Below are 27,449 nucleotides of genomic sequence, written 5' to 3'. Positions count from 1 at the left end.
AAATCACACTTTCCCAGTCCAGTAGAATCAACATAGAAAGAATGAGAAAGAAAGACAAAACCAAGCAAGCCCATATACCCTTCTTGATATCAGCAAACATGCTTCCAAATGCCTGAATCGTAATTGTCCTATTCCATTCATCGAAGGCAATTAAGATTACATATTGTATTTTACGACTGCTTTCAATTCCCCTTTTATTTTATTTTATTTTATTTTATTTTATTGTGCTTTCAACGACAAAATCTACTAAGAAGAAATTGGGATAGGAGTTGTTCAGTCGCTTCCAACTCTTTGTGACCTTGTGGTCCAGCCCACACCAGAGCTCCCTGTCGGCCATCACCACCCCCAGCTCCTTCAGAGTCAAGCCAGTCACTTCAAGGATACCATCCATCCATCTTGCCCTTAGTCAGCCCCTCTTCCTTTTTCCTTCCATTTCCCCCAGCATCATTGTCTTCTCCAGGCTTTCCTGTCTTCTTCTCATGATGTGCCCAAAGTACTTCATCTTTGCCTCTAATATCCTTCCAATAGGAGTACAGTAGGATTATCATTGACTGGTAAAATAGCAGTCTTCTGCATGGAAGAGGGCTGAATGTCATATCCTGCCCTTCCCCCAATTCTGTGGAGCCTACATTTAGCCCACTTAAAACTCACAGGCCCCGGCTAGACTGCCCATTTTATGCAGTTTCAAACCAGTATAGAAGAAAGTGGTTTTGTTATGCAAATGACTATATAGGAAATCCTGGAATCAGTTTGAGGCTCAGATGGTGATGACACAAACCACATAGCCTTGATGCACGTTAAGCGGTTTATTTTGGATACTTTTTATAGGAGCTTGTTATCTGGCTGCTGCTTTAAATGGTCATTGTAGATTGGGCCCCAGCTCCTGCAAACCTACCAGTTCAAAAACATGCAGACATGAGTAGATGAATAGGTATCGCTCCAGCAGGAAGGTAACGGTGCTCCATGCAGTCATGCCAGCCACATGACCTTGGAGGCATCTATGGACAACGTCAGCTCTTCAGCTTAGAAATGGAGATGAGCACCCCCCCACCCCCACCCCCAGAGTTGGACTTAATGTCAAGGGGAAAATCTTTACTTTTACTTTTACTTGTAAGTTAGGATGGGCTGTCTGGCAGACAGTAATTGCTTAAAACTGCCAGTTTTGGGGTGTTAAGATGGGGGTTGCTTTTTGGAATGGATAAGCAGAAACCTGAACTCAACTCTGAGCCTCTCTAATCCATGGTCACTACCATCGTGGTCTTGACATTGGAAGATGCCAGTGTTGTGTGCTGAACTGGAAAGTGTGCTTTTAATGAGTTGCATTGTAAAAAAAAAAAGCCCTTTCAAAAAGATCTGTATGGTCTGAAAAGACCCCAGTGGGGATATTTCTTGCTCCCTGAGGGTTTCTGCCTTCTATGGACCTAGTTTTCAAACTGAGTGCGGTAGGACAAAATCGGCAGCTGAGAGGCCAGTGGGTTGGCCGGGCGGCTGAGGCGCCCTGTAATCTCATTCCGATATGCTTTAATGAAGTTGCATAACTAGTTGTTTAGCCTTGTTGGATGTCTAAATAACCCCAAACTTCCTTCTGTCTTCATGAAGAGCCCTAGTGTTTCAGCCTTGCCCACCCCCATCTTTGGAATTCCAGCAAAGGGCTGAATTAATGGGGCTCCGTTGTGTTCGCCACAATGCAAACTTGTGACTAGATCATACATCCCATGGCTCCCCGTTATTAGAAAGAGGAGGAGGTGCAGGAGAAAGTCAGTGGTGCCTCAATGGCCAAAGGAGGGGCAGGGCTATGCAAATGAGTTCTTTCTCTTATAGCCAGTGGCTCTTCACTGCACTCCTTTGCCATTGGATTCTCAGGAGGCTGCAAAGGACTCAGAGCCAAGATGCTACAGAGACGGTGGTACCTTTGGGTTGCACTTGGAGCCCTTTTGGCTGTAGCTACCGCTCAACGCAGTAAGTACAACCCAGTTTCTCACTCTCTGGGCAAACCATAACTTCTGAATAGAATTCATTCTCTCATTTCATTTCTGGATGCATTTACACTGTTGAATTAATGCAGTTTGACACCATTTTAACTGTTACGGCTCAATGCTATGCTATGGAATCACGGGAGCTGTAATTTTACGAAGTGTTTAGCCTTCTCTGTAAAAAAAAAATGTTGATTCCTAACCGAATTGCAGCTCCCAAAAGTCCATAACACTGAGCCACCGCAGTTAAAGTGCATTGAATCTAAAGTCTTGTTAAGAGTTTTCCAAACCTTTCATATTGGCGACACACATGCACATTTTCTAGCAAGCCAGAGGTTAAACCAACCCCTTATCAGAGATATGGACACATATGTAAATTGTAATGATGATGACACAACATATCTAATGAAACTATTTCATTTGCATTTTGAAAAATATATATTATTTGTAAGTTGATAACATACGTTACCAAGATTTTCGTCATTTCTTGTTTTGTTTGTGTGACACACCTACTCATACTGCAGCTGGCACAGTGAAGTGTCACGACACGCAGTATGGAAATCTCTGGTCTAGATGAGACACCTAAGGTGCGACAAGATCCCTTTGCATACTGGTATTTTAAAGCGTTTACTTCTCTTTCACCTTTAGGATCATTTGCTAATCAGGAGTCCCAAATACTGAATTCATTCTGCAGGGTCCAATCAAATCTCTTCCCAAACTACAATGTAGTTTGGGGAGAAGTTTGACTAGACCCTGCAGAATAAAATAGAAATAAAACCAGGGTCCTTAGGTCCTTACTCTCACACTGACCATATGCAAACAACACGAAGGTCCTAATATTTACTGCATTTAGCTCACTTAAAATCTTCCTTTCACTATGTTTGCTTGGCTCAGTTAATATTTCTCACAGCTCAGAAAATAGAGGCAAATCCTTCACAGAGCAAAATGATGTATTTCTTATTTTTAGAAAGTTTTTTTGCCTACCAACCTGACTGTTAACAGGAAACAATTATTATAGCATGGGTGATAAGAAAATAATTTATTTTACTTTCATGTGTGATGATATCTTAACTTTCTAAACACCCCCCCCCCCATACTCATTCACATACACAATTTCATTTTTACTGCTACTACTACTACTACTACTACTAATAATAATAATAATAATAATAACAATAATAATAACAACAACAACAAGAAAGTATGGCTCGTGGATGTTGCAATCCCAGGCGACAGCAGAATTGATGAGAAGCAACTGGAAAAATGAAGATTTAGAGATCGAACTGCAAAGACTGACAGAAACCAGTAAAGATGATTCCAGTGATGATCGGTACACTGAGTGCAATGCCTAAAGACCTTGGCCTGCACTTAAAAACAACTGACACTGACAAAATTACCATCTGTCAACCGCAAAAGGCCACCCTACTCGGATCTGCACACATTATTCGCTGATACATCACACAATCTTAGACACTTGGGAAGCGTCCAATGAGTGATAAAATACAAAAGCCAGCATAGTGATCTTGCTTGCTGTGTACTAATCTAGTTGTGTATCAAATAATAATAATAACTATTTATAACCCACTGTATCTCCCTGAGGAGACTCAGGGTGGTTTATTAATTTTTAAGGTTTCCTTTGTCATTTTAAATACAAACATCCACAGCAATGGATATTTTTCCGTGTGATGCTTAAAATCATTTCCTGTGTTTCAAATGTTTTGAATTTAATGTACATTGGAAACACAGATTTCTAACCCATATTCCCCGCCACACCTGGAAGTGTGGAAAGAGCTCAAACATGACATTTGGACTTGAAAACAATTCATTTTGCCTTTCTCATTTAGTGTTTTGTTTCCCTGCAAGGTACTCAGAAACAACACAAGCTGAAAGTCTGTGGGACATTTTACCTGGGATGTTCAGATTTCGAAGTCCCTAAAAAAAAAAAACACGGAATAAAACCCCCTTTTTAAAGGCAGGTGGGGAGGGAATATGGAAATAGATTTGAAGTCCCCAGAGATCTACTAAAAAGTCTGGTCTCTCACCATCTCTCACCATCTGAAGACAAAGATGCATTTATTCAGTCACTGCTCATTAAACCTCAAAGATCAAGACTGTTTCATGGAGCTGAAAGCCAAACAGGATGTGATTGCAATTGTGTGAATGGTTTCTAATTTTACTTTAGAGTAAACTGCAGGTGCGTAATCCGGACTCGGGCTCTAACAGGCAGCTCTCGTCCCCCAAAAGAAGCTTATTTCTGAGTGTAATTATGGGAGAAAAGAATGTAGATATGAAAAAGAAAAGCCGATTGCAACTTTTTCTAAATTTTGGCTCAGCTCTGGATTAATCAAATAGCGCGTGAGGATAAAATAGTCTGGGACCTGCTTTTTGCCTCTGCCCCCAATTCCAACAAGTGCAGAAATATCAATAGTATTCTGATACAGAAATAGCCATAGCACCTTTGGGTAAAGTGATGGGTCGCAGTGACATTAAGAACACATATGCACACACACACACACACTCTCACTCACACACGCTTCTTTTCGATGTAAAGCCAAACCTCGTGGTGATCTGGGCAGTCTAATCCCCTTGCAGTGGGGCCTGCTGTCTGGGATGTGGATTGTGTGTGTACACACACACACATTTGACATGCAGAAGATACCCTAGACAGTCAGATCCAATTATCAACCAGTCTGATAACATTAAAAGTAAGGTTGGGAGAATCTTGTATATGTGGAACATGACTAGTTTTTAATTCTTGGTCGTTGTCTGTTGGTATGCATACTTAGTCCAAATTAAACATCTCTTTAGTTACCTAATTTGTTCCTCTCTTTTTCCTTTGTTATACTGTACTAGTCTGGTGCAGTAGCTGTTCAGCTGTGTGGAAGAAGATGGCATTAGTTTGCATCATTTCAGTCTGGGTCAGTTGTGCACAATTTTGATGGCTTGCATAGTGTACAACTGAGCTAGAGGATCCAAACTTTCCATTGGTGCCACTGGTAATGTAACAATAATTAATCTCTTCCTCCTTCCTGTTTCAACCAAGTAGATGCACTCGAAGGGTAGCCATGGCATTGTAAATTAATGTATTTATCACACTTAGATCCCACCTTTCTCAACCCCGAAGGGGACTCAGGGTGGCCTCACAAAGGCAACAATTCAATGACATCTATATAAATAAAAATGTAATGTTCGTTTGTGGGATTAACATAACTCAAAAACCACTGGGTGAATTGGCACCAAATTTGGACACAAGACACGCTATCAGGCCAGCGAGTGACCATCACTCATAAGCAGAAGAGACTTAAAAAGCAAAAAAAAAAATAAAAAATACAATGCATGCGTAAAAACACATATATACACAAATATATATACACACAAGACACATATACACAGACTGGGCAACGTGTGGCAGGGGACAGCTAGTATATTAATACATTGGTAAATAAACAAAAATGTTAAAACCAAATCCATTAAAAACATAGCATTAAAATATCAATTAAAATCACATGATCCAAATTGTATTCTAAGGCTGGTCCGAGTCATCATATTAATGTGTAGTCTCATATTGCACTACTCCCATTACTAGCCAGAAGCCTGATCCCAGAGCCATGTTTTCAGTGTTTTCCTGAAGGTCAGAAGGGATGGGGCAGATCTAATTTCACTGGGGAGGGAGTTCCATAGGCGAGGGGTTTCCACTGAGAAGGCCCTGTCTCTTGTCCCCACCAGTCACACTTGCGAGGGGGGTGGGACCAAGAGCAGGGACTTCCCCCATGATCTTTGCCTCCGAGGTGGGTCATGGAAGGAGATACATTCAAACAAGTAAACTGGGCCAGAACCTTTTAGGGCTTTATAAGATAAAGCCAGCACTCTGATTTGTGCTCAGAAGCAGACTGGCAGCCAGTGATGCTGACATAACAGGGGAGTCTCCACCAAACTCTGTTTTAGAAATTTTATATGATCATTTTCTGCAAAGTGGGATAACACATAGCACTTTTTGTCAGCAATCAAATTTCGAGAACACATGTGCCAGATTTGGCATTAAATGGTATGCTTAGGGTGCATCTTAACTATAGAATGAATTCAGTTGTGTACAGTAGTTTGACTGCCATGGCTACATGCTGTGGAATCTTGGGATTTGTAGTTTGGCAAAGCCCCAGCACTCTTTGACAGAAGAGGCTCATCCTCTAAACAATTCTTGCCAGTAAAAGGTCACCATAAGCTGAAGTTGACTTGACCACATAACACAGGTATAGTCACCAAATAAAACATGATGAAGTGGTGAATGGACCACAAGAATAAGTTGGATGGTCTCTTCTGAGTCTTTTAAGAGCTTAAAAGATCCCCACCCCTTTCTGCGTAGAACCAGCTCCCCAGATGTAGATTTCTACTGACTGAAGATAGCTGTATTTGCTCTCACCAGTTTTTAAAGAGATCTTGTGGACCTAATAGTTTCAAGAGAGTTGTTTTCTAATGTGTGGCGATTTCCACCTCTCTCAACTTCTAATCAATGAAAAAGGCACATTGAGATTACTCTACATAAAATTAGCATTCATCATGGAGTGCATGCCTCAACTTCATTCTTGAGAAGTATGCAGACATGGATCTTTTCTTGGTCAATGTTCCCCTACTGATAGCTTCACAAAGAGTCATTGTAACCTGGTGCCCACTAGATCATAGAATAGAGTTGGAAGAGACCGCATGGGTCATCTAGTCCAACCCCCTGCCATGCAGGAAAATATGTGGTTTACAAGGAAGAAAGAATTTACAACTTGGTGGCAGAGTACTTCCTTTGCATGGAGAAAATGCCCAGGTTGAATCCATAGCATCTACAAGGAGATTTATGAAACATTTCTCAAGTTTTACAGCAATCGTTCTCAAGCTGTGGGTCCCAGATGTTTTGGCCTTCGACTTACAGAAATCCTAACAGCTGGTTAACTGGTCAGGATTTCTGGGAGTTGTAGGCCAAAACACCTGGAGACCCACAGATTGAGAACCCCTGCTCTACAGTGTCAGTCAGTGTCAGCAGTACTAGATTAGATGATTCAGTGGCCTGTTTCAATAGAAGTTTTCAATACTCCATTGGGTGACCATGGCCAAGCCACACCTTCAGCCTCATAGGAAGGCAAGAACAAAACCCCTCTGAACAAATTATACCAAAAAACCCATGAATGAGAAAAGTCTTGAAGGCAAACAACGACAAGGAGTTGCATCACGATACTTTTTGCAGTGAGTTCTCTTCATTACATTACTACCTCATTTCACTGTATTTAGAAAAGTGAAGGTTTTCAAAAAAAGAGAAAGGAGACAAAAAAAGGACAAAAGCCAAGACAATCAGGAATCTATCAACTCGGTTTAGTGGACATTCCCATTTTCTAACTTCATCTAAATGTTGAAGCCCAAGTGTTTCAAGCTATGTGTTTCCTTGACTGCTTGGTCTGTTCTGCGGTGTCTCTCCATACTCTCCCCTTCACATGGCAAGGAGCCCAAGACTTTTCTACTCCACTGCGGCTGCAGGCAGCATGTGATGGCTCAGCCTTCACAATGCCGTGGGGCTCCCGTCACATGAGGCCGGGAGACTCTGCCCAAGCTCTTTCATGTGACTCTCAGCTGAGGGCAAGGTTGCGCACTTGAACTCTGGGCTTACAAGGAGGAGACTGTGGGTGCTGCTCCACCACCTCTTTATATGAATTCGCATATAAAGCTTCATTCAGTTGCGGTGTGAGCCTTTGGTAGGAGATAGGGCCAAATTATTCATTTATTAGGGGCGTTTCTATCCCATCCTTCTCGACCTCCGAAGAGGGACACAGGACGGCATCACGATACCAACAGGCACTATTCAGAGCTGCACAATAAATAACATAGCATAAAATACACATAGCATACATTAAAACTATTATAAATATACATTAAAAACAGTTCACCATTCCAAGTCGTCATCCAATCAATCCATTGCTGTCCGCTAAAAATATAATCTAACCAAAGGTTTGAAAATTTCCTTTTTTGTCAAGCTGGCTGGTAGACTCCAACCTTTAGTCACAAAAAGGTTCTTTTCCATATTTTAGTTAGGAAGAAGGTGAGGGTTGCTCATCACACACACACACACACACACATAATCATAAACACATATGTTGATATATAGTAGACGCTCGGTCAACTGAAACCCAAGCAGCTGGAACTCTTCAAGCAATTTACAAAAAAAATAGAGAGATAATACATGTGCAAGCTCAACTTTATTTCAAAATATGGCTCATGGTGGCAACACCTCTAAAAAAATCAGACAAAATGTTTCTTGTCGCTTGGTGTACCTTGCAGACATAGAAGTGCAGAAACACTGCTGTGTTACTTCCATTGGTTTCTGCAAGGTCCATATTGAATATGGTTGCACAAAAATGTGTTAAATACTCACATTTGCTGTTGTGACAGAGGTTTTTGAAACAACAGACTTGTAAACAGCCATGCAGAATGGAAAGTTTTAATATGGTAAGTTCCAGAGATGAATCTGGTCCTTTCACAGTTATTATAGGTTTTTTTCTCTGCTAAGGCAGTCCAATAGAAAGACCTGGGCTTAACTAGCCTCATTGATCCCAATTGTTAGGGCCTTTTCTATTAAACTAGACTCGTATAGTAAAATGTGCTCTAATTCCACTTGGCCCTTTGCATCTCCAGATTCTGCCTTAATGGCTTGAAAACCAAGGAAACATTGATTTTTTCACTTTATATAAGAGGCAACATTTGAGGAGCCCCTGGTGATGCAATGAGTTAAACCTTGTGCCGGCAGGACTGATGACCAATAGGTCAGAGGTTCGAATCTGGGAGAACATGAATGAGTTCCGTCTATCAGCATGCGGGGACATGAGAGAAGCCTCCCACACGGATGGTAAAAACATCAAAATATCCGGGCATCCCCTGGGCAACCTCCTAGCAGACGGCCAGTTCTCTCACATCAGAAGCAACTTGCAGTTTATCAAGTCACTCCTGACACACACACACACACACACAGGGACTTGAACATCCACAGATTTGGTACTCTTGGGGAGGGGGGGGGGGCTGGAATCAAACTGCAGCAGATACCAAAGGACGCACTGTACGTTTTAAATAATATAAACTATCTCTTCTTTGAAAGAGATCTATCCTGTGAGCGTGAACTACATGTCACATTGTCAAGGAAGTTGAAATTTGGTACATGTGAAGTTCAAGACATCTTATTTGCTTAGAAAACCTATTTCTGAAACAGCCCTTCTCTGTATTTGGAGATAAAGCTCTTCTAGAACATAAGTCAATGTGAGAATTTAGTCCAAAGCTGGTGGTGCTTGCAGAACAGTTTCTCATCAGATCTTGGATCTATTATATCAAAAGACAGGATATTATCAAATAAAACTAACCCAAAATAACATGTTTTAGTTGCAGTCCAAATGAATAATGTTGCAACCACTGATTCCGGGTATCTGAATACTTTTTAAAATACCAGAAAGTGACTTTAAAAACAAAATCACAGTAAAAAAAACCCTGTGATTTTGGGTTATTGTAGGTTTTTCGGGTTATGTGGCCATGTGCTAGAAGCATTCTCTCCTGATGTTTCACCTGCATCTATGGCAAGCATCCTCAGAGGTTGTGAGGTCAGACCTCACAAACTCTGAGGATGCTTGCCATAGATGCAGGTGAAACGTCAGGGGAGAATGCTTCTAGAACATGGCCACATAGCCCGAAAAACCTACAACAACCCAAAATCACAGGGGTTTTTTTGCAGGGATTTTTAAAAAAATTGCTGCAAATAGAATTAAATGCTTCCCTCAAAAACTATTCCTCAAAAGAGATAGGTGGCTACGTCCATTTTTTGAGATGAAACGAAGGAATGGATTATACATTCTTCCACAGTTTTATATTTAGAAATCAGAGAGTATTTTTATTTGTTTATGGAAATGTTTATGATAATGTTTTTTGGCTTTGTGCTTTTTTTATACTATATGCTAAATGATTTAAATAGCATTTATTACTGTTTTAAATGCCTTTTAATTGTTGTGGCATCAAATTGTTGCTGACTCTGAACCGCTTTGAGTCACCTCCGGGCTGAGAAAGGCGGTGTATAAATATGATAAATAAATAAATAAATAAATAAATAAATAAATAAAAATTTAAGCTTGCCAGGGATGGAATAACTGAGGAATTCGGGGCTTTTCATACAGCAAATCCTCAAAGTGGCAAGAGTTGGGGCACCAGAAGCAGCCCCTAATATGAGCTCACACTTTTCAAAACACAAACTTGATTTGCTTGTATAGGCTTATTGTTTTAAGGGATATGGTCACAGATGCACAAGAACGTGAAGGCAAACCTTCCCCGCAGCAAATCTTGCCAAGAAAACCTTGTGATAGGTTTGCCTTAGGGTCACCCTAAGTCTGGAATAAATCGAATGCATCCTACAACAGCAATCGTTTCCTGTCTTCATATAAATCCGTCTTGTTGACTTCCTTACCCACAAGCAGTGAGGGCAAGATAGTCATACAATTTTGAATGCATTTGAAAGAGTAATAGAAAAGCTTTCACCCGCCTCCAGGAAAAATTATCCACAAATCCCCAGTCAAGCCATGTTTTGCTAGTAAATTATTGTTTTTCTTCTATCCTGGAGAGATGCCTTTTCAGTCAGTGTCATATAAATATGGATGGCTATCTGTTGAGAGTGCTTTGATTGGGTGCTCCTGGATGGCAAGATGGATTTGGACAGGATGGCCCATGGGGCCTCTTCCAGATCTATGATTCCATTAAAGATTTGCATATTGGACTAGGGGCCCTTCCGCACAGCCCTATATCCCAGAATATAATAGCAGAAAATCCCACATTATATGAGTGTGGACTCAGATAATCCAGTTCAAAGCAGATATTCTGGGATTTTCTGCCTTGATATTCTGGAATACAGGGCTGTGTGGAAGGGCCCTAGGGCACCACGAGACCAGGATTCAAATCCCTTTTAAACATCCCCCCCACATGATAAAATAATGTCTCCAAAAAGACAAACAATTAGGCTTCAAGGAACAAAAAACTTTGGGATACAATAATACAATCGGACAAGAAGATAACAACAAAGATCTACAGAAAATTATTGGATTGGGCTAAAGGGACAAATGAAGATAAAGAATACATGAAAAGATGGAAAGAAAATATTGGAGGAGCTATGCAGAAAGAGGAATGGGAGGAAATCTGGAACCAAAAAATGAAACATACATACACAACAGATCTAAAAGAAAATTGGATAAAAATAGCATGTAGATGGTACATGACACCACAGAAATTAGGAAAATGTTATAAGAATATAAATACAAAATGTTGGAAGTGTGGGAAGAAAGAAAGCTCATACTTCCATATGTGGTGGTCATGTGAGAAATTGAATTTCTACTGGAAGAAAATACAAGATATCTTGCTAAAATGCTAAAAATAAATATACCCTTAAAACCAGAGATATTTCTGCTGGGGATAACTGAGCAGAAACTAGAAAGGAACGCTGACAAACTCCTGTTTTTATTAACCACGGCGGCAAGACTCTGTTACGCAAAACTATAGAAAAAACACGAGATACCAGAAGAGGAAGCTTGGCTAGAAAAGATACTTGACATAAGAAATATGGACAGACTTACCTATTTGATGCCCAACATGAAAACCCATTATCAATTTACATACACCAGAAACAATTAGTGTGCACAACAACAACAACAACAACATCAACAACATATCCATTTTAAAATAGTATTTCTGTTGCTATTGCATATTTCAGAACCAAGGTCTCTAAAAGCAGCTCTCAAAGAAAGAGACTAATTTTGATTCCAGCAGAAATGCATGATAATGTAAACACATGAACACCAAAGGCTACGCTCTCTTTTCATTCCATGGCTTTCTATCCAGCTGGTCACCAATTCCATACATGTTTATAGCCCCTCTACTATAGGTACAATCACATATATTATAGGAATATACATTGTTTTAAAAAATCAGTGCACTTGGCCATCCATCCTGTTCTATATAGAATGGGTTGTTGCAAATAAAATTAATAAAAGGGCCTTTAGTAATGAGATAGGACTGGAGCAGGAAATCTGGACCTTGTAGTACCAAAAGGCAAATTTTACAAACTGCGTGAAACTGTGGGGATGGGGAGCAGTAAGAAAGGATCTTATGATGATGTATTTATTTATTTATTTACATCATTTATATTCCACCCTTCTCACCCAGAAGGGGACTCAGGGTGGATCACAGAACACATACATGGCAAACATTCAATGCCATGAAACAGACAGGACAGACAACAGATAGAAGTAGTATGTTAACATTTTTCCCAGCTTTGGCATCCTGGAGGTTGTGTTTGATTCTGGCCACAGGGGGGTGTTGTTGCTCTATCCTCTATGTCAAAGAGCTCTTGACCACAGTCTTCCTCCTTCCTTTGATTTTTCTTGTATTTTCTTTCTATGGTGCCGTAAAATACCTCCCCAACTAAGCGGTACCTAATTTCTCTACTCACAGCTGTTTTCAAACTGCTTAGGTGGACAGTGAGCTAGGCTGAAGGTTGGGGTGCTCACTCCAACCCGGGCTTCGAACTGCCAAACTTTCTATTCGTAAGATCTATTGCTGCTGGCGATTAACAAGCTGTGCCCTCTAATGTATTTTACACCAATGCACCCCTCTCTCTGTGTGAAAATAATGATTTCTATTTTTTTCCTTAGAGACCTACAGCAGGAACAACAGGTGGGAACAAAACTGGAGTCAGAAGCACTCAGCGTACAAGTCCTGGGATTCACGTCTGTACCCCAAATGGAGAGGAGATGCTAAGCAGCGCAACTGCTGGCGAGGTGTGGCTTTAGAGTCGTACCAAAGCGGGGGAAGTCATAGGTTGAGGCTCAACAGGCCTCAAAATACTTCACTGATTGCCTTGGTGGCAGTTCAGGAGCCCAGAATAATGAGCCATTGTTACTCCTTTCTTTTCCTTCCCAGGTGGGGAGGTGACGTTTGATATCAGCAATGATGCCCCGACTATCACTGGTGCCAAAGCCACGTTCAGCATTGCCCTGCGCTTCCCTGGCAATCAGACGGTGCTGCCAGATGGAAGTGTTGTGTGGAGCCACAACTGCACCGTAAATGGTGAGCTAAATGCATGTATATGTTGCATGAAAGCCCCTGCTGAAGTCTCAGGCGAGGCAGGCCTTGGTTTGCCTAATTCTCCTCCCATTTCCCCTTCCCTCTCCTTGCCCTGCAGGTACCTATGTGTCACAAGGAGACCCTGTTTTCCCTGACCAAGGCACCAATGCTTCTGACTGCTTCTTTCCTGATGGACAGCCTTTCTCCCCAAGTGACCGTGGGAAACGTGGCAAGTTTGTCTATGTCTGGCAAACGTGGGGTAAGTGCTTGCTCCTTGCCCAGGGAGGGACAGCCTCCCACCCTGCTATGTTCCTGGATGCCCCTTTTAGGTGTTAGCCTAACAAGTTAGTTATTCATTATGTATATTGTATATTATATTTTGTTTTTCTTATGTTAATGTGGCATTGAATTATGGCCGATTTGGGAGCCGCTCTGAGTCCCCTTTGGGGTTGAGATAGAGCAGGGTAAAAATACAGTAAAAAGTAAATAAAGAAAGAAATTATAACAACCCTTATGTTTTTTAATGCTTGTTCTTGATCACCTTCAGCAGAGAAAGGAAGAATACAGTAGAATCTCGCTTATCCAAGCTTCACTCATCCAATGTTCTGTATTATCCAACACAGTCTGCCTCCCACTAGGATCCACAGCTGTTTCAATACATTGTGATGTTTTGGTGCTAAATTTGTAAATACAGTAATTACTACATAACGTTACCATGTATTGAACTACTTTTTCTGTCGAATTGTTGTAAAACATGATGTTTTGGTGTTTAATTTGTAAAATCATAACATAATTTGAGGTTTAATAGGCTTTTTCTTAATCCCTCCTTATTATCCAACATTCTCGCTTATCCAACGTTCTGCTGGCCCATTTATGTTGGATAAGCAAGACTCTACGGTATATAATAAATACATTTTAAAAATAAAAACAGAACTCTGCATACGGCCCTGGGACTTTGTTGGAAGCATGAGATGAACATACCTAAAATTAAAATATCTACATTCGTATATTAAACATGTTAAATAACGGATAAAATAAATGTGCATAAAATAAAATAAACACACATTTAGCTTTTTGGATAAATTTTCTCCCCCCCCCCCCCTTCTCGTCAATATAACACTAAGATTTACAGCTTTTCCTGCAGGATTTCTGGTTGTTGCTAATGATGCTTGTCTTACTATTGTTATAATATTGTCTTTATGTTGTTTTTTATATTTTATTTGCTATGTTTTTAACTGTATTTGTTTGGGCTTGGCTTCATGTAAACCGCCCTGAGTCCCTTCGGGGAGATGGAGGCGGGGTATAAAAATAAAGTTGTTGTTGTTGTTGTTGTTGTTGTTACTATTATTATTATTTTATTTTACTGACACAAAAACACAGTGTGTCACAGCAAACAAGATCTATATGCTGGATTTCGTATCACAAAATTACAAGTCGAACACTTCCCAAGTGTCTAAGACTGTGTGATGTATTTTTGAATGATACGCGCAGATCCAAGTAAAGTGGCCTTTTGCAGTTGACAGATGGTGATTTTGTCAATGTTTATTGTTTCCATATGCCGGCTGAGATCTTTTGGCATGGCACCCAGTGTGCCGACAACCACTGGGACCACCTGTACTGCTTTAGGCCAGAGACTTTGAAGTTCAATTTTGAGATCTTGATAACGACTGAGTTTTTCCTGTTGTTTTTCCTCCATGACTGTCACCCGGTATGGCGACATCAATAATTCGAACTTTTTTCTTTTCCACAATCATGATATCTGGTGTATTTTGTTCCAAAACTTTGTCAGTCTGGATTCGAAAGTCCCACAGGATTTTTGCATGTTCATTTCCCACTACCTTTGCAGGTTTATGATCCCACCAATTCTTTACTGCTGGCAGGTGGTACTTGTGACATAAGTTCCAGTGAATCATTTGGGCCACAGAATTGTGCCTTTGTTTGTAGTCTGTCTGTGCGATTTTTTTGCAACAGCTGAGGATATAATCCATGGTTTCATCAGCTTCCTTGCACACTCTGCATTTTGGGTCATCCGCTGATTTTTCAGTCCTGGCCTTAATAGCATTGGTTCTGATGGCTTGCTCCTGGGCTGCAAGAATCAGGCCTTCTGTCTCCTTCTTCAGGGTTCCGTTCATGAGCCATAACCAGGTCTTCTCCTTGTCAACTTTTCCTTCAATTCTGTTAAGGAACTGCCCATGCAATGTTTTGTTGTGTAAACTGTCAGCTCTGGTTTGGAGTGCAGTTTTCTTGTACTGGTTCTTTGTCTGCTGTGCTTTGAGAAGTTTCCAATTATTGACTTCAATTAAAGTAGCTTCTTGGCTTTCCTTGACATATTCTGCCAGGGCGTGTGTTTTTCTTCTTCAACTGCTTGTTTTACTTGTAAGAGTCCTCTGCCACCAGAGTTTCTAGGCTATTATTATTATTATTATTATTATTATTATTATTATTATTATTATCATCCAGGCAGAGAAAATGTAACTCCTTGCACTGTAGTAACCAGAACATTTCAGCAATGGCATAGTTGTTTTGTCCTAGGGCAGATCACTGGTCCATTCAACTCAGTAGTGTTTTCACTGACTAGCAGTAGTTGCCTGTGGTTCAGGCAGTCCCACTCCATCTCAAGTGGAAATGCTATAGAAGGGATTAAATCTGGGATTGCTTGCTTGCAGGCCCTGTGCCCTTCCACTGAGCTAGGAGGCCCTGCTGCTGAACTGACATTCTCTACTTCCATTCTTGGACTATGTATGCAAGTGAACATTTCCCCATTCTTGCTGGGCATCCCACTTGGGAGTATACTAGAATTTCAGTGCTCATGGGAGATTTCTTTAGCCTTCACTTCTTAATTGTATCTATGCCTTTTGGCCAAAAAGACATTTCAGGTTGGGCTCTGCATGTGCGTATGCAGGCATGCATGTGGGCAGCCGCAGTGCAAGCTACTTTGGGACTTAGTATTGCCATGCTTAAAAGAGTACTAGGAATGGAAGATCTCCCTTCTCTTCCCTAGCATCCTGTGTCATCCATGTTAATAAGGACACTATTTTCCATCTTTCTTCTTCTCCAGGGCGTTATTGGCAAGTAGTGGATGGTCCCTCTTCCCTGCTGACCATTGAAACAGGTGAGGTACCCCTGGGCTCCTATAGCATGGAGGTGGAAGTCTATCACTACCGGGGCCGTGAAAAATTCATCCCTATAGGAGGCACTTCATCACAATTCAGCATCACTGGTGAGTATCAAAGGCTTTTCTTTGTGCTGAATAAAATGCTTGAAATGGGGGGAGGGATGCTCAAGGAAATTCACAAGACCAACTCTAGGATTTCCTTTCTCATTTTAGTAAAGTTATTGCCCCCCCCCCCACCACCACTAAATATCTCTTAAAAGTTTGAGGGAATCAGGGTGTAATTTAATATTTGAGAGGTTGACAGAACTCAGACCAATGAGGGGAAGAGGAATAACCTGGAATATTACTTTAAAAAACTCCCTTCCTTGTTCTCACCGTGATTACCGAACGGACAGATTAAAAAGTCTGAATACTGGAATACTTCACTGCATGGTGTAATAGCAAAAATACTTTATGCTCCAAAGTGGAATAAAATTATTTGGATTATAAAAATGCTAGAAATAGCATTTAGAATAGACTACTGCAGTGCGCTCTACATGGGGTTGCCTTTGAAGACTGTTCGGAAGCTTCAAGTAGTCCAATGGACAACAGCCAGATTTTTCACCAGAGTGGCGTTCGAGGAGCATACAACTCCCTTGTTACACCAGGTCCACTGTCTGCCAGTCTGCTACCGAGCACAATTCAAAGTGCTGGCTTTAGCCTATAAAGCCGTAAATGGTTCCAGCCCAGTTTAGCTATCCGAACATATCTCGCTCTATAGCCAGCTAGGAGGTTAAGATCTTCTGTGGAGGCCCTGCTCTTGGTCCTGCCTCCTTTGCAGGTGCAACTGGTGGGGGTGAGAGACGGGGCCTTCTCAGTGGTGGCTCCTTGGCTGTGGAATTTCCTCCCTCGTGAAATCAGATCAGCCCCCTCCTTCCTATCCTGACCTTTAGGACAAGGCTAATCACATGGATGTGTGACCAAACATTCAATGAGTAATATATCAGTGCAATAAGAAAAAATGGAATTATGCAATGACAAATTGGAACAGCCACAGATTATGATATTGGATTGCGTGATGTTAAGGTTTTATATGTTTTAATGATTGTTTTGATATATATATTTATTATGTGTGTTTTTATGGCATTAGTCGCTGCCTATATATGTAAGCCACCTTGACTCCCCTATGGGGTTGAGAAGTGCGGGTTATAAATATGGTAAATAAATAAATAGAAATAGAAGAAATGGGCATACTATCTTGTTTGACAAAAGAAAAACCAATATACACCTTTTCAAACAACTGGGAACCTTCTATATTCACTTTTTTCTTTTTTAAATATAAGTTATAGAATCTATAACTTATATTTTAAAAAGAAAAAAAGTGAATTTAGATTCAGTGTAGATTTTAAAGAAAATATATCCTTATACAGTATTATAAAGAAAGAGAATGTGAATTTACGTGTGGTGTTTGAAGATGTATAAGAAATAAATGAAGTCAGAAGAAAGAAAGACATGATAAGTGGGACAACACATAGTGTTGTCCCACTTTAATATGCTTTTAAGGTGAAGGAAATGGGAACTCATTTTTAAATTTTATTTTGTATTTCCTTTTTTAAAACGTATGTTGAAGTAGTGTTATTGTACATGATTGGAGGAGGAAGGAATTAGCTTAGAAGGAATTTCAAGGGAAAATGTATAAGTAGGATTAAAACGGTGCATTTTATGAAAAGTAATGTAGTGCTGCTGCAATTTTAAGATGCCATCAATTGTAAAATACACTTACTGACAGAAAAAAAGCTTTATTTATATATAAGGAATGCACATGGGATCCTAAGAGGAAAAGTGTAATAGAATTGAAGAAATAGGATATATCGTATAGAATTAAACTCTTATACACAATACAATAATATATATTTTAAAAAACATTTCCTATTTATTATAGTGTTTGAAACCTACCAATAGGGTTTAAAAACTAATTCATTGCACTGTTCTTTGAATAAATCTCTAGCAAAAGAGCCATAGAAAGTAAATTTAAAAAACAATAATAAACTTCTACATGTTACACTAGTAGTATAATTTCATTTTGAAATTGAGCCCCCAGTGGCACAATGGATTAAACCCTTGTGCCAGCAGGACTGCTGACCGAAAGGTCAGTGGTTCAAATCCGGGGAGCGGGATGAGCTCCTGTCTGTCTGCTCCAGCTTCTCATGTGAGGACATGAGAGAAGCCTCCTACAGAATGGTAAAACATCCGAGTGTCCCCTGGGCAATGTCCTTGAAGATGGCCAATTCTCTCACACCAGAGGTGACTTGCAGTTTCTCAAGTCACTCCTGACATGAAAAACAATTGGAATGAAACTTCATTATGCCCTCAAGTCCCATCCACCCAAAAGAAGTAACTAATTAGAAATGTCTTTTAGCTTGGTTGCAGGAGGAGGAGCAGGGTAGTTCAGCCAAGTGGGATCCCTGCAGGATGTTTCCACAGCAGGAACTCTCTTTTTCTGTCCATGCCGTTTCCAGCCCCACTAGTGACCTCTCTCCTCCCTTTCCCAGACCAGATCCCATTCAATGTGGACATTGCACAGGTGCTAGATGTAAACGGAGCCGACGGCAGCTTTGTGCTCAACCGGGCAATTTCCTTTGGCGTGCGGCTGCATGACCCCAGCCAATACCTACGTGATGCTGACATCTCCTACTCCTGGGATTTTGGCGATGGGAGTGGGACCTTGATTTCTCAGGCAACCATGGTTACCCACACCTATCTCGCTGTGGGTACCTTCAGCCCTCGTGTGGTGCTCCAGGCTGCCATCCCTCTGGCCTCTTGTGGAAGCACTTCCGAGGAGCCCCTCATCATCCCCACCACTGCCCTCGGCAGCACCGTGGCTCAGGCTACCATCCCTGGAACCACCCCAAGCCCCACCACAGCTCAAAACCCCAGTGCCTTGCCCACAGTCAGCAGCATCCCAGGAACAGACTCGGCAGGCGTTCAGAGTGCTGGTAAGTACTTGGAAGCTCTTCTCAAGGCCTACGTCCCTGTTGAGCTTGGCTTTCTTTCAGCATAAGGAGAGGAAGTCATCTTCTGCATCAAGAATAAAGCATGCATCTTGGAGAAATCTAGATTTAGCAAAAGTTGTAACACAATTGGTCTGCCTTGAAAATTATCTTTTCTTTGAGAAATGGATTGGTGGAATATGGTGGTCTCAAGATAATCACTATTTTGAATGACAAGGCTCAGAATCTTCATGTTGGAATGGCCAGTAGCTGTGGGACAACGGGGTATTATCCCAGTGTAATCTGGGCCCCCGGTGAGCCGCTGAGCTGCTGAACTTGGTGACCGAAAGATTGGCAGTTTGAATCCAGGGAGCAGGGTGAGCTCCCAATGTTAGCCCCAGCTTCTGCCAACCTAGCAGTTGGAAAGCATGCAAATGTGAGTAGATAAATAGGTACCACTTCTGTGGGAAGGAAACGGTTCTCCATGCAGTCATGCCAGCCACATGTCCTAGGAGGCGTCTACAGACAACGCCAGCTCTTTGGCTTAGAAATGGAGATGAGCACCACCCCCCAGAGTCAGACACGACTGGACTTAATGTCAGAAGAAACCTTTACCTTTACTAATCCTGGTAGTTGTATTTTTGACATGCTTATGTAAGGACTATCCAGTACCCCCTGATGCAAGAAGCATGTGGACACAGTTCTACTCCTTTGCATCACCAAACCCTGAAAACTGGAATGGTGGAAGATGGCCACAGGAGTTCAGTAGAAGTTGACCTTGTGGCATTTAATGGGTGAACTTCATCACTCATTAAAACTAATGTTTCTGAGAACACTGGCGGAAAAGCTTCAAACTGTGTTCTTCTCTGAAGGGTTTTTAAGGGGAAGATTAGCAATAATGGAGCGGCTTCTCTGAAAGTTGGTTTCCCCACCATGGCTTATCTTCGTGTCAAAATATTAGCAATGTCACTTGTCCTGTAAAGCTTAGCTCCGAGTTCCTCTTGGGCAGTAGTCAAGTATGGGAGGCAATCTGGCATCCTCCAAAATCTTGTAGAATACAGTTCCCATAAACCCTGTCCACTGGCCACGATGCTGGGAATTTGGGAAATTGTAGCCATTCAGCTGCTCTAGAAATCTGTCACAGAAGTATCTGTGCTGGAGGACTAGACAACTGAGAAGCAGGTGGTTCTTTTAAGGAAACTGTAAGACTAAATATTCCCGAGGTGAATGTTAACACAGTTCTGTTAAGTCTTCAGAAATCACTTTTATCTTCAGGATGAATTGCCTTTCACTTTGATTAACTCTAAAATAGAATGCGATGTGCGGGGCTTGATGAATGCAAAGCTGGGGTGAAAATTGCTGGAAGAAACATTAACAACCTCAGATATGCAGATGACACCACTCTGATGGCCGAAAGCGAGGAGCAGCTGAGGAGCCTTCTAATCAAGGCGAAAGAAGAAAGCGCAAAAGCTGGGTTGCAGCTAAACATCAAAAAAACCAAGATTATGGCAACAAGAATGATTGACAACTGGGAAATAGAGGGAGAAAACGTGGAGGCCGTGACAGACTTTGTATTTTTAGGTGCAAAGATTACTGCAGATGTAGACTGTGGCCAGGAAATCAGAAGACGCTTACTTCTTGGGAGGAGAGCAATGTCCAATCTCGATAAAATAGTAAAGAGCAGAGACATTACACTGGCAACAAAGATCCGCCTAGTCAAAGCCATGGTATTCCCTGTAGTCACCTACTGATGTGAGAGCTGGACCTTAGGGAAGGCTGAGCGAAGGAAGATCGATGCTTTGAGCTGTGGTGTTGGAGGAAAGTTCTGAGAGTGCCTTGGACTGCGAGAAGATCCAACCAGTCCATCCTCCAGGAAATAAAGCCCGACTGCTCATTGGAGGGAAGGATACTAGAGACAAAGTTGAAGTACTTTGGCCACATCATGAGGAGACAGCAAAGCCTAGAGAAGACAATTATGCTGGGGAAAGTGGAAGGCAAAAGGAAGAGGGGCCAACCAAGGGCAAGATGGATGGATGGCATCCTTGAAGTGACTGGACTGACCTTGAAGGAGCTGGGGGTGGTGACAGTTGACAGGGAGCTCTGGCGTGGGCTGGTCTGTGAGGTCACGAAGAGTCGGAGACGACTGAACGAATGAACAACAACAAAATAGAATTTGGGAAAGTTACACTTTTGGACTACAATCCCAGCATCCCCCAATCAACATGTATAAAGATACATCTTGCAATGTTACAAAGAGTCAATTGGCAGAGGTTGTAGAAGCTGGGGAATATTACTACTGGAGTATTGTGTGGCTTCTGGGCTGTTTGGCTGCATTCTAGCAGCAATTTCTGATGTTTCGCCTGCATCTGTGGCTGGCATCTTCACAGCACTCCAGTGATTCCAGCCATGAATGCCTTCAACAATATTGCAATTGATCCTAATTTTGAGCCCCCCTCCCAAATATACCATACTCTATAACAGATTATTTAATTTGACCTCTTCTACCTGTCCTTTCTTTTCCATCAGCACAAAGTCTGTACCAAGTTCAAAGGTGTGCTTTGCATAATAAGACAGCATGGTTTTCAATAGGTTGGTTCCAGATCATAACCAAAGGGTGAGGCTTCATTATGAAAAATAGTTCTGTGTATGTATTGTCGAAGGCTTTCATGGCCGGAATCATTGGGTTGTTTTAGGTTTTTTTCAGGCTATATGGCCATGTTCTGGAGGCATTTTTTTCTGACGTTTCACCTGCATCAATAGCAAGCATTCTCAGAGGTACCTCTGAGGATGCTTGCCATATATGCAGGCGAAACGTCAGGAGAAAATGCCTCTAGAATATGGCCATATAGCCCGAAAAAACCTACAACAACTCAGTTCTGTGTTTGCTGTCATGCATATGGCCTTTGTCTAAATCACTGGTTAAAATAGTTGGAAGTAATACAGCAGAACCTTTAATATGTCATGTGTTGTTTTAACTTTCTCTCTCTCATTCTCCCCACTGCCTTTTGCATTTTCAGCACCAGGCCTTGGGACTCCAGCTCTCCCAAGTGAACAGCCTCCAGAGCCTGCAACCCCAGAAGCTGATCCTTCGGCCACAGCAGCAGCAGCAGTCACTGTGATCAGTGCTGTGCCAGAAGGGGCAGGTTTAGCTGTTGCATCTGTGGAACCTGCAACTGTTGCTCCTGCCAGTGTGGCTGGAGAAACTGTAGGCACTGAGAACCCTTTGGCTGTGACTACTGCCATGCCTGCATCTCTCCCAGGAACCATTGCACCAACAGCTGCAGCCACTGCCGTACCTGCATCTCTACCAGGCACTGAGCAACCGGCTTCTTCCATTACAGTGACAGTTGAGGATGCCCCAGACACTCCGGCATCCACAGTTTTGTCTCCAGCAGCATCTACAGCTGTGCTTCTTGAGGCATCGACAATATTCCCTAGTGCAACCAACACCCCGGTCTCTCCAGTTGCAGGTATGCTGAGCACATTGCTTGTCCATCCCCCCCCCCCCCAATTCAGTACAGTGTACACTTGCAACCATGGCTGTTTTTCTAAGCATGGAAACATATTTAGGGTTATACCCACACACCTTGAATCCCCAGGCACTGTGAATGCATTACATCATTCTGACCCATCCCAGCTTAATCCCAGTGTCTACCCAGTTCCCCACTCAACAGCCATTTCCTTTTGTGGGTATAAATCCTAAGACATCTTCACCTGCTGATGTGGGCCACTGCACTCATGCCCTTCTTCTGACAGCAGTTGTCTCTTTTGAGAAGATATAGAGAGGGAAGTGGGCATTTCTCCCTAGAACTTTGATTGGCTTCCCTGCAGATTCCACAGAAGACACAGCAACCATCAATCTGCCTGTGTCTGACGCGACTGAAACAGGAACAATTGCAACCGAGGTGGTCCAGGTCGTGGTAAAACGTCAAGCACCTTCTAGCTGCCTGCTCTTCCGTTATGGGACCTTCGGCACTAATCTGGACATTGTCCGTGAGTCCAAGGAAATGGGGGTGGGAGTTGGAGGGATGCAATAGCCCAGTATGTACAAAGATGAGAATAGATCAAGTATGGGCAAACTTGGACTTCAACTTCCACAATTCCTAACCCTTTCCTTTCCCCCCCCCCCCCCTCAGCCCCTTAAGCAAAAAGGGAGGTGGCGGAGGCTGTTAGGAATTGTGAGAGTTGAAGTCGAAAACACCTGGAGGGCCCAAGTTTGCCCATACCTGGAATAGTAGACCAGAGTGCTCTCATTGATTATTATTTGGGCAAGGAGGAGGTGGCTGGGTGAGTAGTTTCAGGTGATTTGGAAAGGAATCTAGCATCTGAAGGATCAGGGCCACTTCCTTCCAAGCAATGAATAGGTGCCAGAACCTGCTGTTCCAAATCCCAATAACCGAGTGGTTAGATAAGAACAGGGGGCAAAAAAGTGACATTAACTTGGTGGATGTGAGATGGGTTGCAAACCTCCATTTCATGTTCTGCTTCAAGAAAAATTCTGACTACCTACAAGTAGTCAGCTGAGCCTTCATTTCCCCCTTCAATATCAGGAGTGGGTTGAAGGGAGGGGGAGAAAATATATTAGGCAGAAAAACAGCTAGGGCACAGTAAGTAACTATCTCCATTCCCTTCTTCTCTTGCAGAGGGCATTGAGAATGTGGAAATTGTGCAGATTGTACCACTGGTGACAGCTGTTGCTGACAACACAGTAGACCTCACTGTGACCTGCCAAGGAAGGTAGGTCTTGCAAGCAGGACATCTTGGTTCCACCCTGCATCCTGGTGATTTCCATTCTCCCATTACACTATGATGATCGAAGTAAGCAGATAGGAAGGAAGTCAGGAAAAGAGGGACTGTGGCCCACCTGGTGAGACTGCGTCTTCTCATTATGCCAAAAGAGGAAGCAGGGCTACAGTAAAGCCAAAGCAATAGGACATAGTAGTAATCTCAAAACCCCAGAGTTAAGGGGAACATTCATTATGCAGTGGTCACACTGGGATGGAGGAGATTGGCTTTTTCTAAATATTTGGCCTAATTGCCTTTACCTGCTTTCTAGCCTTCCTGATGAAGTCTGCACAACCATTTCTGACCCCGAGTGCTTAGTAGCCCTGGAGACAGTGTGCAACCCGGTCCAGCCGAACCCTGATTGCCAACTAGTTTTGCGCCAGGACTTCAACGATTCTGGCCTCTACTGTGTCAACATCTCACTGGCTAATGCCAATAGCCTGGCTGTAGCTAGCACTCAAGTCAGCATCCAAGGTAAGGTCTGGCTGAAGTCCATCACGGATCCCATCTTAAAAGTTTGATCCCATCTGAGAACTCTTTGTCATCAACAATGTTGTTACCTATTTTTGCTCCCAACACCTGGGACAACCCAAGTCTTTTGCTGTGTTTCTTATTATCTTGTGATGATCTCATGTATGGTGAAGAAAGTACACAGAGGCATCCTGCACCTATTCTAATAAATACTCTCATATATTGGAGTGCTATGTATCCTCCCTGTAAATGAGTGCCCAGTATTCATTCCTCCTTTTCCTCCAGCAGGAAGAAGTCCAGCCTCATCTCAGATAACACTAGTAGTCGGAGTAGTCCTTGTTGCTGCTGCCTTGGGGGCTGTTGCCTATGTCTACAGGTAAGTCTTGGTCCAGTCAGTCTGAGCTCAAAGTAAGTAAGCTAGCCTATCTCAGAGGCTGTAGGCATGTGGTGGAATACAGAACAACCTGAAGCTTCTCGATCTACATCTTTTTATGAAAGTCTGGTTCTATTAACATTTTTTTAAGCTGGAAAGGGATTCAAACAGTCTCATAGATCCAGCAATTCATAAATTACTCATTGCGTGTGTATGGAATCTTAATAACATAATCAACCTTCTGAATATATGAAACTGCTTCACAGTCACATCATAGTTCTGTACAGTTGGTGGTTCTTCAACATCATATACAACAGTGGTTCTCAGGCTGTGGGTCCTCAGGTGTTTTGGCTTACAACTCCCAGAAATCCCAGCCAGTTTACCAGTTGTTAGGATTTCTGGGAGTTGAAGGCCTAAACACCTGGTGACCCACATCTTGAGAACTACTGATATACAGGGAGGCTTTCCCTGTCACCTTTAACTCAGGTGCAGGCAACTTTCCAGGGTTGGAGGGATCCACTGGGCCCCTTTGGAACCCAGCAAGGCCCACTGCCAGTTTTGCTATCACCAAACCATGTATTATCCCAATATCTCTGAATGGACAGTCATCAGTATTGATTTCTCAATGGCAAAAAAAATTGAACCCACTCCGCTGAAACTTTGTTTTTTTTTTCATATAGCCAGAATCCACTTACATTGCTCAATAAAGACATTTCAGTTTTTCTGTTCAGAACCAATGAACTGTAACAAGGAATGGTGAGATGATCGTTCAGATGCTTCCAACTTTATATTCATGTGATATTTTGCCAATGTTGGCTTTCATTACAGGCGAGTCAGATATATCCCCCTACGCGCTGTGATGTCCGCCGGCACGTCTCCCAGGAGCTGGTTGCCTGACCGCACTGCTGTCCGCCTTTTCCTACGCCAGGCTTTTGGTCAAGGGGCAAATGGGGAGAGCAGCCCACTGCTGAGTGGCAATGTGATCTAAAGGTAGAGATGTACGCCAAGGGACCCATCAAGCCTCGCTGACTCAATGTGTCATGGAGCCCACACTGAGAAAGGGGAGAGTATACTCCCGCTGCAACTCTGCCCCTCCCCCATTGACCTCCCTTACATTGTTGTTGTTTTCATCCAGTTTACAGCTAAGTAAACACCATGACTCCTTGATGGTTGCCATCTCAGTGCCTGCCTGAATGGGAGATGATACAACTAAACTGGTATTTCAGTTATTGGGGCTCTGGCTGCCCATCTTTGTCTATCTTCTTCAGGTTCAATACATATTCCAAGTATCACTTGTTTTCAATAATCATTAATATAGCCATCATGGTAGAGCTCCACACATTTAGTTGAAGGAAGTGGTAGGATTCTGAAACCAAGACCCTGCAGATAGCAGAGGATGAATTTTTAAATATCTGTCCCTCTTAAAAATCAACTCCCAGGTATTATATAAATTGTTAGCCAGAAGGTGAAATTCCTGATGTGCTGGATTCCTGTATGGCTGGAAATAGCTGATAAAAAATGACACTTCAGTTGCTCTCTGAAGTAACACAATCCAGAATACTACAGCGTCTGTACTCTATGCCACATCATGTTTAGGTGGGTCCCCCCCCCCCCCAGTGGACAAAATCTTTCATGATATTGTGCATGCACAACAAGAGATGAACATAGCTAGTAGCCCTTCAGCAATGATGGCCTGAGAAGAAAGACATTGAGAAGTAGCAGCAGTTGGAATTACTTAGGAAGACGACCTTTTGCTGAACAGGTTTGTAGAGTACTCTTTCCCCAAAGAGAGGGTCCAATTGAGATGTTATGTGTATTTCTTGAAATTGTCATTGTCAACATTATTACATTTGTATCCTGCATTTCCCCAAGAACTTGAAACATTATACACTCCTACACTCTCATTTCTTTCCTACAGTGATCCTGCAAGAAGTGCTAGGTTGAAAGAGCAACTTCCCAAAGTCATCCAATGGGGTGGGATTTGGGGTGGGATTTGGGGTGGGATCTGAACCTGGACACCCCTGTCCTAGTCTGAGCCTCCAACCAGCCCACTGCATCACACTGGCTCTTCTGTCCATTGCATTCTTCAATTCTTTGAATAGGTCTTTATGGACAGACATCTACAACAATAAGCATATACACCACAATTTTGTTTACATGAGATCCTAAGCAAGAGAGAGAGGCACTATATTCAAAACTGCCCCTGGATGTGCAATAATATAGTGCTGCAGCAAAGGTGGTACCATAAGGAAAGAGATTTGCAGTGAGTGAATGAGTGACAACTGTACCTTTATTGCACTAACAACAGTAATTAGAAAGGCCTTCATCATTCAAAAGTGACACTCCAAGCATTCTTAGAACAGGTTCTTCTCTGCATTATCCTTGGCATCCTCTCCTTCCTCCAAGAAAGCAGGGTGACGCAATATGCGATTTCATAGTGAACTCCTATCATAGGCCAAAATCAGTTGATGGCCAAATCTCGTATTCTGCAACTGCTGTTTAATAAAGGCCCAAGCTCAATTTCTTAGTTGCAAGCCATCAGAAGAGTATCCTTCCTATTGGGGATGTGGCTGGAGGTTGGGAGGAGATATTTCACCCTTCCCCATCTCAGCATTGGGAAAATGTGGCCCAAAAAGCATGGTGCCTTG

The 27,449-nt window shown here is 42.3% G+C and overlaps 1 protein-coding gene across 1 annotated transcript; it reads left to right on the top strand.

Annotated features, from left to right (window-relative positions):
- Window positions 1-1,823: 1,823 nt before the first annotated feature.
- On the top strand, window positions 1,824-25,966 carry PMEL (premelanosome protein). The gene is made up of 12 exons (XM_067463937.1): window positions 1,824-1,959; window positions 12,677-12,802; window positions 12,945-13,091; window positions 13,207-13,347; window positions 16,147-16,308; window positions 18,735-19,178; window positions 22,190-22,642; window positions 23,004-23,165; window positions 23,816-23,909; window positions 24,229-24,431; window positions 24,714-24,804; window positions 25,630-25,966. The coding sequence occupies exons 1-12, from the start codon at window positions 1,890-1,892 to the stop codon at window positions 25,787-25,789; spliced, it is 2,253 nt and encodes a 750-aa protein (XP_067320038.1). The 5' UTR covers window positions 1,824-1,889; the 3' UTR covers window positions 25,790-25,966.
- Window positions 25,967-27,449: the final 1,483 nt, after the last annotated feature.

Source organism: Anolis sagrei, chromosome 2 (assembly GCF_037176765.1).
Source record: "Anolis sagrei isolate rAnoSag1 chromosome 2, rAnoSag1.mat, whole genome shotgun sequence".
Taxonomy (NCBI): Eukaryota; Metazoa; Chordata; class Lepidosauria; order Squamata; family Dactyloidae; genus Anolis; species Anolis sagrei.
Note: the sequence above shows the minus strand (reverse complement) of the source record. Positions and strands in the feature narration are given on the sequence as shown.